At 49.6% G+C, this 15,779-nt stretch overlaps 1 protein-coding gene across 2 annotated transcripts in view; it reads left to right on the plus strand.

Moving 5' to 3' along the window:
• The window catches only part of VWF (von Willebrand factor), a 134,310-nt gene that overhangs the window by 51,515 nt on the left and 67,016 nt on the right, over positions 1-15,779 (plus strand). For both annotated transcript variants that reach the window (XM_032874808.1, XM_032874809.1), the window contains 3 exons: positions 3,225-3,465; positions 9,680-9,774; positions 13,285-13,445. In XM_032874808.1, the coding sequence (XP_032730699.1) occupies positions 3,225-3,465; positions 9,680-9,774; positions 13,285-13,445 (497 nt within the window). The remainder of the gene's footprint in view (positions 1-3,224; positions 3,466-9,679; positions 9,775-13,284; positions 13,446-15,779) is intronic.

Raw genomic sequence — 15,779 nt, forward strand, 5'->3', positions numbered from 1 at the left:
TCCTGTGGCTGCTGCCACCTAGAGTTCAATACGTGTATGGCCAGGTTGAGGGGAGAGTGGGTCCCAGATCCCAATGGGTCTCTGCATCCCGGAGGGTCTCACGAAGGCAGTAGGGGAATGCACACACCAGTCCTTCCTTATAACTCCAGGCAAACCATCTGTGGACTCCTGGCCCAAATCTCTAATAACACAGGCTGGCTGGCCCAGCATGGTCAGGCAATGCCAGTGGTGTAACTAAAGCCTGAACCTTCTTCCCTCTTGAGGCATAGGTGACTACCACACTGAATAAAAGATAATTAGATTAAGTCAGGGGCAACCAAGGAAGACCTTCTGGAGGTCGTGTACTTGACCAGGCCTTAAAAAGACTCCATCTTGGCCAAAAAGAGCTATTCCACTGTGGGACAATAGTAGTGATTTGGGGAAATGAGGGGGATATTCTGAGAGGATGAGGTGTCATAAATATTCTGAATTTTAGAGTGATTTTTAGGATGTGCTTGGAGACAAAAATGTCCATGGTTTTGGCAGAAGCAGGAAAATAGAGGAGCTATGAGAAATGGTGAAAGGCCTTAATCTCATATCATGTATTTGAAAAGAAGCTTAGGTAGGGGGCTCTAGAAGTGTCTAGACCCTTCTAGAAGGGTTGGGGCCTAAGTGCCATCTCATGTTTGGAGTCTAAGCAAGGTCATAAAAAAGAGGAGCAGAGGCAGAAGTAAGGACGAAAGGGACCATGTCTATGCAGGCATATTGTTGTGCCTCCCTGTCCCTCTGGGCCTGGCACGACACAGACTCATGGCCAGCAGCCAGAGGAGGAGAATCTGAGGCCTTTCTGGAACCAGCCCTTGACTTCCCTGCTCTGTGGCCTTGAACTCTTCGTCTCGCCCTCCATGCCATAGCTTCAGCCTCGGGGTTTGCTGTTTAGAAATTAGGCAGAGTAGTGAGGAGTAAATGGCATACTGTTCGTGAATATGCTTGCCTGCTATATAATGGTTCATTTGTCCACCAGCATTAGAAATTCTGTATTATCAGTGTGCTGCAGCATCTGAAGGATTTCCTAATTAAGGACACTGTCCCAGAGGCTGAGGGCTTACCGACATATTCAGTAATCTTGAAAGAGCCATCGTCCTTCACCTCTATTGAGAGCAGAACAGGATGGAAAAGGCTGAGATTTGGTTAGGGAGGCAAAAAATCTGAGGGGAGGTGGGAAGGAATTTTCTGGATCTATGGGCTTACTTAGAGGTAAACCAGAGAAGAGGCTGGCCAGGAGGCCTGGGAGGCCTGAACCTAAGGAGGATGGGCATTTTCCTCCTGAAAAATGAACAGAACTCCTTAAGCCACTAACTCCATCCTTAAGAAGAACCACGCCCACTGGGGATGTTCAGGGAGCAAGGACCATTCACGTAGCTCCTCTGGGATGCTGGGAGGAGATCTGGGAGAAGTACACCCTTTTTTTCTCTTCTTCTTGTAACTGGGCAAGAGCCCAGGCTCCCTGTAGGCAGGGACCAAGTCTTACCATTTCTGCATCCGTGAGCCTAGCACAGCCCCAGTACACATTGGACGCGCAATTCGCTTCTGTTACGCTGAGGTGTGTACCACTTCTGGAGAAGAAGGCCAAAAGAGATATTTCACAGGGCTCTAAGCCAGCTCTCTGCTCCAAATGCTCCTTAATGGGTGAAACGTGACCTTATTATCATAGGTTCAGTGGACTGAAAGCGAGTCGCATCTTTATGACCCAACACGCCCCATCTTAACCCACCCTGCTCTAAATATTCATCCACTGACCCAGCCTCTCTGCTGGTTCAGAGAAGAATCCACATCTAATATGGCGATGGAGCCCCCTCCCTTCTCAGCTACCCTCAAACCCCGAGCCCTGAGCATTTACAGGAGGCGGAGGCCGCAGGGGCTCCCCAGATGTTCCCACCCCCATGTCCGGGGCTCCTGGCCTGGTCTTCTTGTTACAGCTCCCATGACACGTGCTGCCCGTAGGTTCCTACTGTAGAAGTGGATCCTAACAGAGAGGGCAGGGCTTCCAGTGGTCTCAGGAGTGTCCTCAGAGTGAGGCCCTCACTTCCTGGACAGCAGCTGGTACACAGCAGGAATGCCTGCAGAAGGGGCAAAGGGCTTCCTGCACACCCCAATAAAGAAATTTCATCACTGGGGTGCTCCCAGGAGTGTGTGCAGTGGCCAGATCCCAGGCGTTTCAGGCCTTCCTCGGCCTAGGCCTTTCTCTGGCATGCCCCTCCCTTTGGGACCCCTCAGAGCTCAGGCTGCATTTCCCCAGTCATCACAGTGATTAAGTAGCAGTGACCGGGCCGGCCTCTGGCCTGGTTGGTTTGCTCCGCCTTCACCACAAGCCAGGCGGGTATGAGTCCCTTCCAGCCAGGAAACTGCTCAAGGTCACGGAGTAACTAGTGGCAGAACTGGGTCTCAGACCCAGGAATTTGGGAGACAGAACCCATCTACTTCCCTGTGTTGCGACACTTGGCCCCACAACCTCTTGGCTCTTGGACGCCGTGCTGTCTTTCTGTGGGAGGCCGGGGAGAGTGAGGGCAGCGGGGAGGCAGGGCTGCCCGCCTTGCTGGAGCAGGTTCAACAGCGGCTGGCTCTTTGCGGCTGTCCTCCAAAGCGCGGCTCCTTAGGGGCAGTTTGCTTTTAGGGCATAATGATGAAGAGCATGAGCTTTTGGGTCACGGAGAACTGGGTTCAAATCCTGCCTCAGCTTCTGCCTGGGAAGCATGATCTTGACCGGTCACTCAGCTTGTGTTGAGTTTTCTTCCATGTAGGACGGGGGCCATGAGATCTAGCTCAGTGAGAGGCGTAAAAGGCATAAAAGCGGTGTGAAGAGCAGGGTTACAGTAGGGGTTAAGTTAATGATCTTTATCTGGGGAGAAATGCCCTTGCCCGGCGCTCCCAGTTCTTTTTAATAGTCACAGTATCAACATCCCCCCAATTTCTACATGTCCCAGGCTTCAAGGCTTTGGAGACTGCTAAGGTGGGAGCCCTCAGGTTCAGCAAAGGGGAATCCATGTGCATCTGTTATTATCAGAGACGTTTGTGAACCTAAAAACACAGTTTTGCTCAGAGTGGGAAAGGAAGGTAGTGATCATAGAGCTATACTTGGAGTTCCAGCTGCAAGCGTGGCACCCCAAGTCCCAGAACCCCAGTCCTTGGCATCTGTGTGCTTCTATGCTTCCACTGAGGCCTTCCTCCCCTCCCTTCTCTCCCAGCGCTGAGCTGCCCACCGGGCCAGGTGTACCTGCAGTGTGGGACCCCATGTAACATGACCTGCCGCTCCCTTTCTTACCCGGATGAGGACTGCGATGAGGTCTGCTTGGAAGGCTGCTTCTGTCCCCCAGGGCTGTACGTGGATGAGAGGGGAGACTGTGTGCCCAAGGCCCAGTGCCCCTGCTACTATGATGGCGAGATCTTTCAGCCTGAAGACATCTTCTCAGACCATCACACCATGTGGTAAGTATGAGCGGTGGGACCGCGGACCCCAGGAGTGGCAGAGCTCAGAAAGGAAATGGTCCTCCATGTCCTTCATTTCATGGGTGGGAAACTGAGGCCCAGGAAGGGAAAGGACTCACCCAGAGTTGCACAGCTGGTTGGAAGCAAAGCAGGATTCACCCAGCTCGAATGACTTCCTTACCTCATGGGGACTTAGAACAGGCTACCAGCAAGACTGCTTTGGCTTCATTGCCAACTCCTGTTTGCCTGCTTCCCCTTTTGAGAACAGTAAGTGTCCCCTCCACTATAGCCTCCTGGCAGGGTTCTCATGCAAGGGCATTTGAGCCAGAGGAAGACTGACCGCGGCAGCTTTGCCTCCCTGATGCATGGCATCTCAATCTTCTTGCACTGCCTGAAAAATAGCTCCTACTGTATGCACTTCTTGTGGCCTTTTGCCCAGGGCCTCGGTCACAGTCAGTTTCAGCAGAGCCGTCACGGCCATGAGAGAAACCGGTAACACAGCATTTGTTGGGCAAATGCTTCCGTGGCACATGCTCTGCCCTGGGTGCTGGAAGGTGAACAAGACACACTGCGGGCCCCAAGGAAGCTGAGAGTCTAGTAGGGAAACGAATGCACATATCCTGATTCTGGAATATTCTGTCATGAAAGGAGAGAGCATAGTATGAGGAGCCCTAAGGCATCCATCCCAGCTTTAGCGATGATCAGCACTTTGACAATCTTATTTATGTATCCCCACCTCTCCTTTTTGGCTCGAATAAAGAAAATCTCAGCTCTTACGTCATTTCATCTGAAAATGTTTAAGTCTGTGTTTCTAATAGATAAGCACTTTTAAAAAAAAGTGACCGTAGTATCAAGCTAAGTGTTAACAATAATTCCTGATAACACCTAATGTTCCACCTGTGTCCACTTTTTCCTGTCCATCTCCAAATGTCTTTTTAGTAGAACTGGTATGTTCAAATCAAAATCCATACAAGGTCTGGACATTGCATTTGGTAATGAAGCTCACTTAGCTGAATTTACAGTCATTCCCGATCTCCTGTGCCTGAGGAAGTTTTTTTACGCTCGGAGTACAGCAGTGGCTGTCATCGGAGTTAGATTTCAGCACAATATGTCTATTTCCCCTTGGGACCGTGACCTCCCCAAGAGTAGAGACCATATCTTAGGCCCTGATCCCCAGCACCCAACATACTTCTGGTAGGAAATAGGTACGATCAATGTTTCTTGAGATGAAAGAACATTGTGTTTGGTAGACTTGCCGTTTTGGAGACATAAAAAATCTCTACTTATTCAGGAAAAGGCAGATTGCTTCCAGTTGGAGAAGACTCGGTGTAAGAGGTAGCTTTGGGTTTGGGGAGGATTCTAACAGTGGGCATGGAGTGGGCCCATGGGATGAGGGCTTTGGGGTGGGCCCATGCCCAGGGACTGAAACCCACAAAGAGGCCTCGCCCATCACTAAGGTAAGTCCTCTGTCAGAGGGAGGAGAAGCTTGGAGGGATGTTGAGGGACTTTGAAAGGTAGGGTGAGGACTTGAGCAGTAGGCAGTGAGGACTTCAGAGGTGTTGAACAGAGAGCAGATAGCATCAGTGCGTTCTGGAACCTTTGAGAGGCATGAAGGCAGGGAGATCCGCTGTGGGAAGAAGTGGACACAATCTGGTCAAAAGGTGTTAAGGCCCGGGCCAATACCAGTCAAGGAAATGGAGCAAGGGGACAGACACCAGAGACCCTGGGAAGTAAACAGACTGGGGGCATGTGTGGGGGGATGAGGTTTGCTGAAGGTGACTCCAGGACTCTGAACTGGAATGCCAAGAAGACCAGAAGGGAGGACAGGAAGAGCAAGAGGGCTCCTCGTTGGTAGAGAAAAGATAACGTGTTTGGTCTCAGCCCAGATGACTGAGTTACTGAGAAGGCACGTTGGTGAGTAAATGGAAACAGTCACAGGAATGATGGGTGTGGGTAGATCTTGAGTCTGGACAAGATTCGTGTGAAGGTAGGGGGGATAGCCATGGGAGTAGCGAGGTTCATGGAGGGCGTGGGCCAAGGAGCAGGAAAGGGGACTGAGTCCAGAGCTTGGGGGGATGCTTGAGGACCAGGGCAGGAGAAAGAGGATCCCATGAGAGAGGCCAAAGGATAAAGGCCAGCAAAAAGGCATAACTAGGGCAGAGCCCTGTTGTGGAAGTGAAGGGACCAGGGGAGTAATAACATCTGTTGGGTTGAACATTGGGCCTTTGCCCAGTGGTCGTTTTACTGCAGTTGTCCGGCTGTGATTTTTAGGGTGTTTCTCTCTGGGACCTTAAAACAATGTTATTAGGAGTCAAGCATTGCTTTTTTAGCAAAGAATTTGAGGCTTAGAGAGATTATCGCTTTCCCAAATCATTTAGCCAGTGACAGGACCCAGGGACTCTTGAACTTTTCATATTACACGGAGAGTACGCGGCTGGATTTGGCGATCAGAAGGTCATGGTGGCCCCCATGTTGCGGTAGCGTGGTGAGAGAAGCAGCCGGAGGATAGGAGGCTGGGGTGACTTGGAGAGCAGCTAGTGTCCCACTATGAGGTGGACCGTGGGCCCTGGGTGAATAGGGCTGGGGGGGGGAATAGCCCTGGCTTCAGGCTGTCTTTGGGATTTGCATCAGTGACCTCTCCATGATGTGGAAACCTCCTCTTTCTGGTCTTCCCTTCAGGCACCAGGGCTGAAAGCTAGTGGCTCTTCTCTCTCCACTTCATTTAGAAAACTGGATTTTCCAGAGAGTAGGAACCGAAGTAGGAACCGACGGGAACTCAGGGCCCATTTGTGGCTCTTTATATTTACTCTTTAGACGATCATGAGTCCCATGGACGCATGCTGGGGGCACCTACAACAGGTGGTAGGAAGGGCAAACACCTGTGGCTAGCGTGTGTCTTCAGGCCATTTGGCTGGTCATCGAATGGGCCTCCCCGTAGAGTGCTTGCCCTCTTGCAAGCCCAAGATCTGGGACAGGAGTTGATTGTAAACCCTCCTGCAAGGTTTTTCTTTTCTTCTTTCTAAAAATAAAATTAAGCTTTTGTTTTTAGAGATTTATTTATTTATTTATTTGAGAGAGAGAAAGAGAGCAGGAGCAGGGGGGAGGGAGAGGGAGAAGCAGGCTCCCCACTGAGCAAGCAGACTGATGTGGGGCTTGATCCCAGGATGCTGGGACCATGACTTGAGCTGAAGGCAGATGCTTTCTGTGTGAGCCACCCAGGTGCCCCAAAATTAAGCTTTTGGGTCATGTCCAAATGACAGACCAGACATTTGGGGGAGGATATCTGTAAATCGAGTGTTAGCTAAAAACCAGAGGGTACAGTTTCTGAATGTGCCCATGTCGGGAAGGACTGATTCTCTTGCTCATTCGGTTCAATTTTGATTAAACAGCAGCCACATTGAAAATGTTCGAAATCATTACAGTCAGAGAAGTACAATTAAAACAGTGAGTGTTACTCATATCTGTTAGAGTAGAAATACTGGAACTCTGGATAATGCCAAGTATTGGCAGGACTGTGGAATATGGGGCCCTCGATCTGCTATGGGTAGGACATACCCTGGTTCAGAGAACCCAGTAGCTTTTCAAAACCTCAAGGTGATGATGTCATACCCCTGCTTGGAATTTTTTTTTTTTTTTAAGATTTTTATTTATTTATTTGACAGAAAGAGACAGCGAGAGAGGGAACACAAGCAGGGGAGTAGGAGAGAGAGAGAAGCAGGCTTCCCACTGAGCAGAGAGCCCAATGTGGGGCTCCATCCCAGGACCCTGGGATCATGACACAGGCCGAAGACAGAGGCTTAACAACTAAGCCACCCAGGTGCTCCCCTGCTTGGAATTCTTAATAGTTTCCTTTCAGGAGGCTTTAGGATAGAGACCAAATCCTCAAGATGGTCTCCCGGGGCCCATGCACTTTGACCCCTGCCAACTCCTCCCCTCTCCAGCCTCTTGGCCTTCCTTAATCTGGAAGGTGCGTTGCTCCCTTCAAGTGCAAGGTCAGCTGCCCCTGGGAGTGCAGTTGGCACAGTTTATGCAAATTAGATATCCACCCTTGATATGCCCACAGTTCCTTCTGCTGCGCGTATACTAAAGAAATTCTCACACTGGCTCTTAAGAGCACATGTATGAAGATGTTAATCACACCTTTGTTTGCTGTGGCAAGGAGCAGGTGACAATCTACATCTATCCATGGGAGGGTACATATGTAAAATGTAGTGGATGCAAACAGTAGAGGGCCGGGCAGCCTTAGAAGGACCCTGGCAAGTAGGTATGTATTAGCAGGGTGGATTTTTTTTTTATTTTATTTTTTTTGAGAGAGAGCAGGGAGGGGCAGAGGAAGAGGGAGAGAGAGTGTCTTAAGCAGGTTCCACGCTCAGCGCAGAGCCCAACACGGGGCTCTATCTCACGACCCTGAGATCATGACATGAGTTGAAATCAAGAGTCAGACGCTCAACCGACAGAGTCCCCCAGGCTCCCTGGCAGGGTTGACTCTTAAACACATGGTGCTAAAGAAAACAGCCAAACAGTGTGATATACGAGATAACACTGCTTGTGTAAATTAAACATACACACGCGTGAAATAAACACACTTTATGAGAGTACATTCAGGCAGATATACATTAAACAGAATAAGATTGTATTAGTTTTCTTTATCTATGGCTGCATAAAACAATGAACCCCAAATGTAACAGCTGAAAACAGTGAACTTGTATAATCTCTCTCTAAGTTTCTCGGGTCAGGACTGCCGGAGCAGCTTGGCTGGGTGGCTCGGCTCAGGTTGGCTCCTAAGCCTGGAATCATCTGGAGCCTCAAAGGGAGCTGGAGCCTCCAGCCCCAGCTCATTCACACAGCTCTCGGCAGAAGGCTTCAGTTCCTTGCCCTGTGGACCTCTCCACTGGGTGGCTTGTGAACTGGTTTCCCCAGAGTGAGTGATCCAAGAGAGGGCACCAAGAGGGAAGCCATAGTCTTTCATCACCTAATCTTAGGTGACATGTGGTATGTCACCATTGCCACATCCTGTTGGTCACATGGACCAACCTTGGTGCAACAGAGATGACACAAGAGTGTGAACACCAGGATACAGGCATCACCGGGAGCCCTTTAGGAGACCAGATATCATAGAAATAGTGGTGCGTGTGAGGGGAGGGGATTGGGATTGGAGGAGAGGAAGAAAAGAATATAAAAAATATATTGAGTACTTTATGCAAAGCCTTGTGCTGGCTGCTGAGGAGATAATGAGCAAGACCAGTCACGGCTTCTACCTTCTTAGATCTCATAGTCCAGTGATGGAGAGAGAGAGAGATGTTAACCAGATAATAACTCCAATGCACGCAAAGGCACAAGGGTAGGAGGAAGAGAAGTATGTGGTCCATGAATGCTTGACATGGGCTAGAGGAAGGGCAGGAGGGGTTCCAAGCACATGGGGCCAAGGATGCCATCTTAGGGATTTGGTCTGTATCCATCAGTTCAGAGTTTCTGCTTCGTCTGGGTGAGAAGTAGTGGTGGCTCGAGAAGTCGGTCTGAGTGCCAGTGATGTTTTGGAGATGAAGTCCAAGGGCTGGGTGATGGCCAGATATGGGGGTGGGGAGAAAGCGGTGGCAGGGCCGACCCCTCGTTTGCTGGTTTGTGAACGTGGATGGATGGTGGTATCATACAATGAATCCAAGCGCTGGAGGACGACTGGCTTTGGTTGGGGGGGATCATGAGGTCAGTTTTGGACATACTGAGTTTGAAGTCTTTGAGACACCAAGATGGCGATCCTGTAAGTGCTTGAATGTATGGATCTCTGGTTCAAGGTGGGAGATCCCAGCTGCTGATGTGAGTGTGCGAGTCATCTCTGTCCTAGAAGCTGTGGATGACAGCACGGGGTGAGAAGAGAGAGCCGAGTGGGGAGCCAGCGACAGGGGGTGGGGGGCCGAGCCTAAGGGAGCAACTAGGAAGGTAAGAGGAAACCAGGAGGGATTTTTTTCTTTTTCTAGAGGAACAGAATAGTCACAGTGATGAATAATGTTAAAAGGGATCAGGTAAGGAAAGAACTGAAGACATTCCATTAGGATTGGTAACACAGAGGCTGCTGGGATCCCCAGCAGGCTGTGTTTCTGTTGAGTTAGGAGACTGCCTGAGTTGGAGGGGTCAGAGGGTGAGCAGGAGGAGAGGAAAAGGAGCTGGCCAGGGTCTCTGCTCTTGCAAAGCTGGGCTCCCACCTTCCTGTCTGCAGCTACTGTGAGGATGGCTTCATGCACTGTACAACGAGCGGAACCCCAGGAAGCCTGCTGCCCGACACTGTGCTCAGCAGTCCCCTGTCTCACCGCAGTGAGTACTGGGCTCTCCATCTCCCCGCTGGGCTGCTCTGTCCCACGTGTGCATGCATTCGGGCGTGGGTCAGGACTGACACAATGTTTGTGTCTGTATAACTGACTCTCAGGCTTTGCCGTGCCTTTGCATGTGTATATCCAGATTATTGAGGCAAGGAGGAATTTTAGGGGGAAATATTGAGTTCTCTGCAAGGTGGATTCAGGGGGACTTTTGTTTTGCCCATGGTGACCTTAACCTAGAGGGCAGCTATAAGTTGGTCGCCTTGATTATAGGTGACCTTGGCTCCTTCCTTGGCTTCCTTTTGCCCACAGACATGCTGACAAGGATATCTGTCTATCTACCTAATCATTTTAATTTATTTTTATTCATCATGATAAGTGCACTCATTAATCCCCATCCCCCACACCCCGCACCGTGCCCCCCCACCTCCCCTCTGGTAACCAGCGCTTTCTCTATAGTTCAGAGTCTGTTTCTTAGTTTCTATTTCTCTCTCTCTTTTTTTCCCTCTGCTACTTTGTTTCTTAAAATCTACATATGAATGAAATTATTTGGTGTCTGTCTTTCTCTGACTGATTTTTCAAAGCATTAATACTCTCTAGCTCCATCCATATTGCTGCAAATGGCCAGATTTCATTCTTTTTATGACTGAATAATATTCCACTGTACATCTATACACCACCTCTTCTTTATCCATTTGTCTATGGGTGGACGCTTGGGCTGCTTCCGTAGTGGGGTTATTGTAAATAATGCTACTACAGTAAACACAGGGGTGCAGGTATCTTTTTGAAGTAGTGTTTTTATTGCCATTGGGTAAATATCAAGTAGTAGAATTATTGGAATAATTGGTAATCCTATTTTTAATTTTTTTGAGGAAACTTACGCTGTTTTCTAGACTGCCTGTACCATCTTGCATTCCCACTAACAGTGTAAGAGGGCTCCCCTTTCTCCACATCCTCTCCAACACTTGTTTCTTGTGTTGTTGATTTTAGCCATTCTGACAGGTGTGAGGTGGTATCTCATGGTTTTGACATTTCCCTGATGATGATTGATGTTGAACATCTTTTCATGTGTGTGTTGGCCACTGGATGTCTTCTTTAAAGAAATGTCTGTTCATGTCATCTGCCTATGTTTTAATTGAAATATTTGTTTTTGGGGTGTCAAGTTGCATAAATTCTTTATATATTTTGCATACTAACCCTTCATCAGCTGTGTCGTTTGCAAATATCTTCTCCCATGTCGATTGTTTCCTGCACTGTACAGAAGCTTTTTATTTTTATATAGTCCCAATAGTTCATTTTAACTTTTGTTCCTCTTGCCTCAGGAGACCTATCTAGAAAAAAGTTCCTATAGCCCGTGTCAGAGAAATTACTGCTGCTTCTCTTTTCAAGGATGTTTATGGTTTTAGTTCTCACATTTAAGTCTTTAATGACGAGGATGTCTGTTTAGAAAGCTCTTCAGATGGATTTGAAGGCAGGGATCTTGGACCCTTTGTTCTCAGCTTGAAGGTCCTCATACTTGGTACGCAGTTTAAGGACAAGGCACAGAAGGGAGAAGGGGTTGGCCCAGCACTGGTGGGACCATATTCACATTATGGTTCAGGGAGAACTAATTGGCTTTCAAATGGATCTTTGCTTAGAAAGGACTGACCCAGTAGAAGGAGAGGAATGACTTTAGGCAGATACATGTGCTATTTTCAATGTCCAGCTTGACCACCTCTCTCTGCCTTTCTCTTCCCTCAAGACCCCATCTCTCCAAGTGACCCGGGTGTGTGCTCTGCCTTTGTTCTCTAGTTCACCCTGGGTGAGAAGTCAGGCTGTCCCGTGTGATTGCTTGGGGAGCATCTCTCAGCCTGGAGCTGGGGCAAGATCCCAAGCATGTGGGCAGCTCAGAAGTTGAAATAAGAACTTGTGACCTTTTCTTTTTCTGTTCAGGCTGCCATAGCAAAATACCACAGACTAGGTGGTTTAAGTGTAAGAAATACAGATTTCTTTGTCTTGTAAATGTACTTCTCACAGTTATAGAGGCTGGAAGTCCAAGGTCAGGTGCTAGCAAGGTCCCGGTGAGGGTTGCAGACTTCTCATGTTCTCACAGGGTGGAGAGGACTGGGGAGCTCGGTGGGCTCTCTTCATCAGGGCATGAATCCCACCCGTGAGGGCTCTACCCTCACGGCGCTATCACTTCCCAAAGGGCTCACTTCCTAGCACCACTACCTCTAGGGTCAACATGTGAATTTCAGGGGGGGGCAAGACATTCAGTCCGTAAGAGACCTGAGGGTCACTAAGTCCTGCCCCGCTCTCTGGCGGTTGCTTGTGTCCCCACCCTCTTGGCTTTTTTCTATCCTATAGTCCCTGGAAGGTGCCTTTTTTTTTTTTTTTTTAAGTCAGGAAGCTTCTAGAATTTTGTGCAATTTGGAAGGCCCACCTAATCTTTTAGGGTTTCAGTTTCCTAACAAAGTTTCTGTGTAAAAATAAGGCTGGAACTTGTCCACAGGAGATAGTAGGTGCTCTCTATAGTCAGATATATATGCTGTGAAGCACACACAGGTTTTGGAAAGGAAAGTGCTGTAGCAACCCTCCTGTCATCATTTATTCAATCGGCCCGTGATAGGTGCCCACGGTCAGGAGATACGATACATCCATGTACAAAGGAGACAAAACCCCTTCCTTTGGGCTGTCTGGGTGGCTGTCGGTTAAGCATCTGTCTTTGGCTCAGATCATGATCCGGGGTCCTGGGATCAAGCACTGCTGAGCAAGGAGCCTGCCGCTCTCTCTCCCTTAGCCTGCTACTCCCCCTGCTTGTGCTCTCTCTCTCTCTCAAATAAGTGAAGTCTTTTGAAAAAACCCCTTGCTTTCATGGAACATACATGCGGTATTCTGGGGGTGGGTGGGTGTGTGGGCAATCAACAAATAAGTACATAATACTATGTACTTATCACAGGGTGGCATTGGAGATGGTCAGATGGAGGATGACAAAGCCGGGAGGGCAGGGAGGAGTGTGGAGGGACAGAGTGTAGCAAATTCAAACAGAGCAGCTGTGGCGGCCAGTGGCTGTTCAGAGGATGGCACGGAAACAAAGTCCCTCTTAAAGATTTTGTGGCTCAATTAGTTGTGACAATTTTATGAGCGGTCCAGCTGGGGCCCACAATGGTTCCTTTTTAGCACCCAAATGCAGGTCCTTTAGAGCGTGGGTCTGGACATTTCCACAGTGCATCCTGATTTAATGCTTGAACATGATGCGGTGGGTTCAAGGGGGATGAGGAGTGGGCTGATACGGGGATGCGGAGGGCAGGACAGATGCCTTCCATGTAGGCGAAGGTCAGGGGCTCAGATGAGTAGATGGGGTGGCCCTCCAGTCTCACCGGGGGAGCCTGGCTCAGGGCAAGGCCTGCGGGAGCACCTGATCCCAGGGAGCGGGTGGCTGGTTCTCTGGATGCAAGTGTGTGTGGGGGGACCAAGGACAGTGTGGAAGGGAGATCCATGGACTCTTTTGCTTTCTTCTACTTCCAAGGTAAAAGGAGCCTGTCCTGCCGGCCTCCCATGGTCACGTTGGTGTGCCCCGCCGATAACCCGAGGGCTGAAGGGCTCGAGTGTGCAAAAACCTGCCAGAACTATGACCTGCAGTGCATGAGCTCAGGCTGTGTCTCTGGCTGCCTCTGCCCCCCAGGCATGGTAAGCCACCAGAGCCGCCAGGAGCCTTGGAGGGTGGGAAGCCTTGCATTTTGCTGTGGGCTAAGCACGGACCAGGTGGCTCTGGAGCAGAGAGAGGAAGAAACAGGAGCAAAGCAAGAATGGTAATGGGGGTGGAGGCTGTGACTGGGGTAGGGGTGGGGGACAGTCTTCTGTGGCTGACTCAGCCACCAGAGCCGGGAAGGGAGATGGTGGGAAAGTGTCTGGAGTCCATCCTGATGAGATCCGACAAAAACACAGGAATTCCATGCACAGAAGTGCCTCAGGAAGCAAAGTGAGTATTTCCAGAAAATACTTATGTGTGGAAACTGTCATTTCCCCTGAAATTTTCCCAAGGGCTGCTGCATTCCCCGAATGAAGAGGAGAGGGCACACATATATTTGTATATCATTTGCATATATGTGTAGAACTTTCTGTTGCAAGAGATGATATTGACGTTGCTGCCCCTTCACCAGCAAGGACCGGCCCCAGTCCCTTCCCCTCACTGAGCCTGGTTTTCCTCACCTGGGAAGTGAGTTACGAGGTCTTGCTCAGCTCTTAACAGACACACAGCCTGTGGCCAGCAGTTCCCAGCATGCCTTGCATTGTCCAAGGTCTGCTGATTTGCCTTTATCTGGTTCTAGACAGCTGCTGGCAGCAGGGGTCTGAGCGTGCCCAAGATCCTTGCCTTCCTCCCAAGTCTGCTTGTGGGTCAGTTTTGTACACATATATTACAGTCGGTCATTCCCCTACCCACGGTGGAAGTTACCCATCGTCCACTGGGGTCCAGAAGCAGGGGCTTGCAGTAGCCTAACGCCATGTCTCGGTGCCTCTACCATCCCCCTCACTTCATCTTACCACGAGGCATTTTATTATCTCACATCATCACCAGAAGGAGAAGGGTGAGTGGGTATAGTAAGATGCTTAGACCACATTCATATCACTCTTCCTACAGTGTAGTGTTTTAACTGTTTTATTTTTAGTTATTGTTCTTAATCTCTTCCTGTGTCTGATTTATAAATTAAACTTTATCATAGGTATGTGTGCATAGGGAAAAAACCAGTATATATGGGGCTTGGTCCTACTGCGATTTTTAGCATCTACTGGGAGGTCTTGGAATGTATTCCTGTGGATAAGGCGGGGGGGAGACAACTGCATACATAGGTTATTCTTGTCACCCTGAAGGATGTAACTTCTGGGTTTTTCTTTTTCAAAAGCCTCATGTCTCTTGGCTTTTCCTGACTCTGATTCCCCTGTACCCAAAGTAAGTAGCTGGGGCTGGGGCAGGAGTTGGAGAGGCCATATGGGAGGGGGTAGGATGGCTGTCCTAGATGACTGTACAGGGCGTGAGTGATGCCCAGGCCTTGGCTTGAGGGGTGAGGTCCTCGGCCATGGGAGCTGCCAGTGTCCTGTGGAGGGAACCGGGACCCATCACCAGTGGCCCTCAGGCTGGTTGTACATTGGGGGTGCGCAGGGCACGTGACTGATCTTTCCCTCCAGCTGTCCTCCAAGACAGAGAGACGAGCTGTTCACTCTGCCTGGGGTGTTCCCCTTTGCCTTAGCCCCTGACGATTTTGAACTGTCTTTTCTAATGGGGGAGCTAGAGACTGGCCTGGGAGCACCCCTGACCTAGAAGGTCTTCTTTGCAGGAGGTGGCTATTCAAGGAGGCTAAATAAGGAGGGGAGCCTTAGAGCTGCAGAGCGGCAAGAAATAGGATGGGGAGAGGAAGCTTCTCATTGCTCTTTTTATCCCGAGGGCCTCTTATTTGACTGTCCCTTCACTGTACCTGGAGGAGAAATTCTCCAGACATCAGAGAAGCCTCTGGGGGCACCTGGGTGTCTCAGCGGGTTAAGCCTCTGCCTTTGGCTCAGCTCATGATCTCAGGGTCCTGGGATCGAGCCCTGCATCGGGCTCTCTGATTGGCAGGAAGCCTGCTTCCCCATCTTTCTCCTCCAGCCTCTCTGCCTACTTGTGATCTCTCTCTCTGTGTCAAATAAATAAAATATTTAAAAAACCCAAACAAACAGAGAAGCCTCTGGCAAGAAAAGGGGCATCGCTCAGGGGCTTATGTCAGCATCAGAGACTCTTTTAAATCACCCTTTTCTTTTTTCAATGAAGCAAACGGGACGATCATCTCAGATAATAACCACAATAGTTGTATCATGGTCCCAAATCCCCAGTGGGGAGCGAGACCTCATGCACAGCATATGGACACACCAGGAGCTCCCTGGCATTCCCCAGGCATCTGGCACACACTCTGAGGACAATCTTTAGGTATCTGTCCTACAGCGAGGTGACTCTAACCTCAACTGCAGGGGACTCAATGCTCAAAAGCT

The sequence above is a fragment of the Lontra canadensis genome, unplaced genomic scaffold, assembly GCF_010015895.1.
Source record: "Lontra canadensis isolate GAN:19392208 unplaced genomic scaffold, GSC_riverotter_1.0 scaffold53, whole genome shotgun sequence".
Classification (NCBI taxonomy): Eukaryota; Metazoa; Chordata; class Mammalia; order Carnivora; family Mustelidae; genus Lontra; species Lontra canadensis.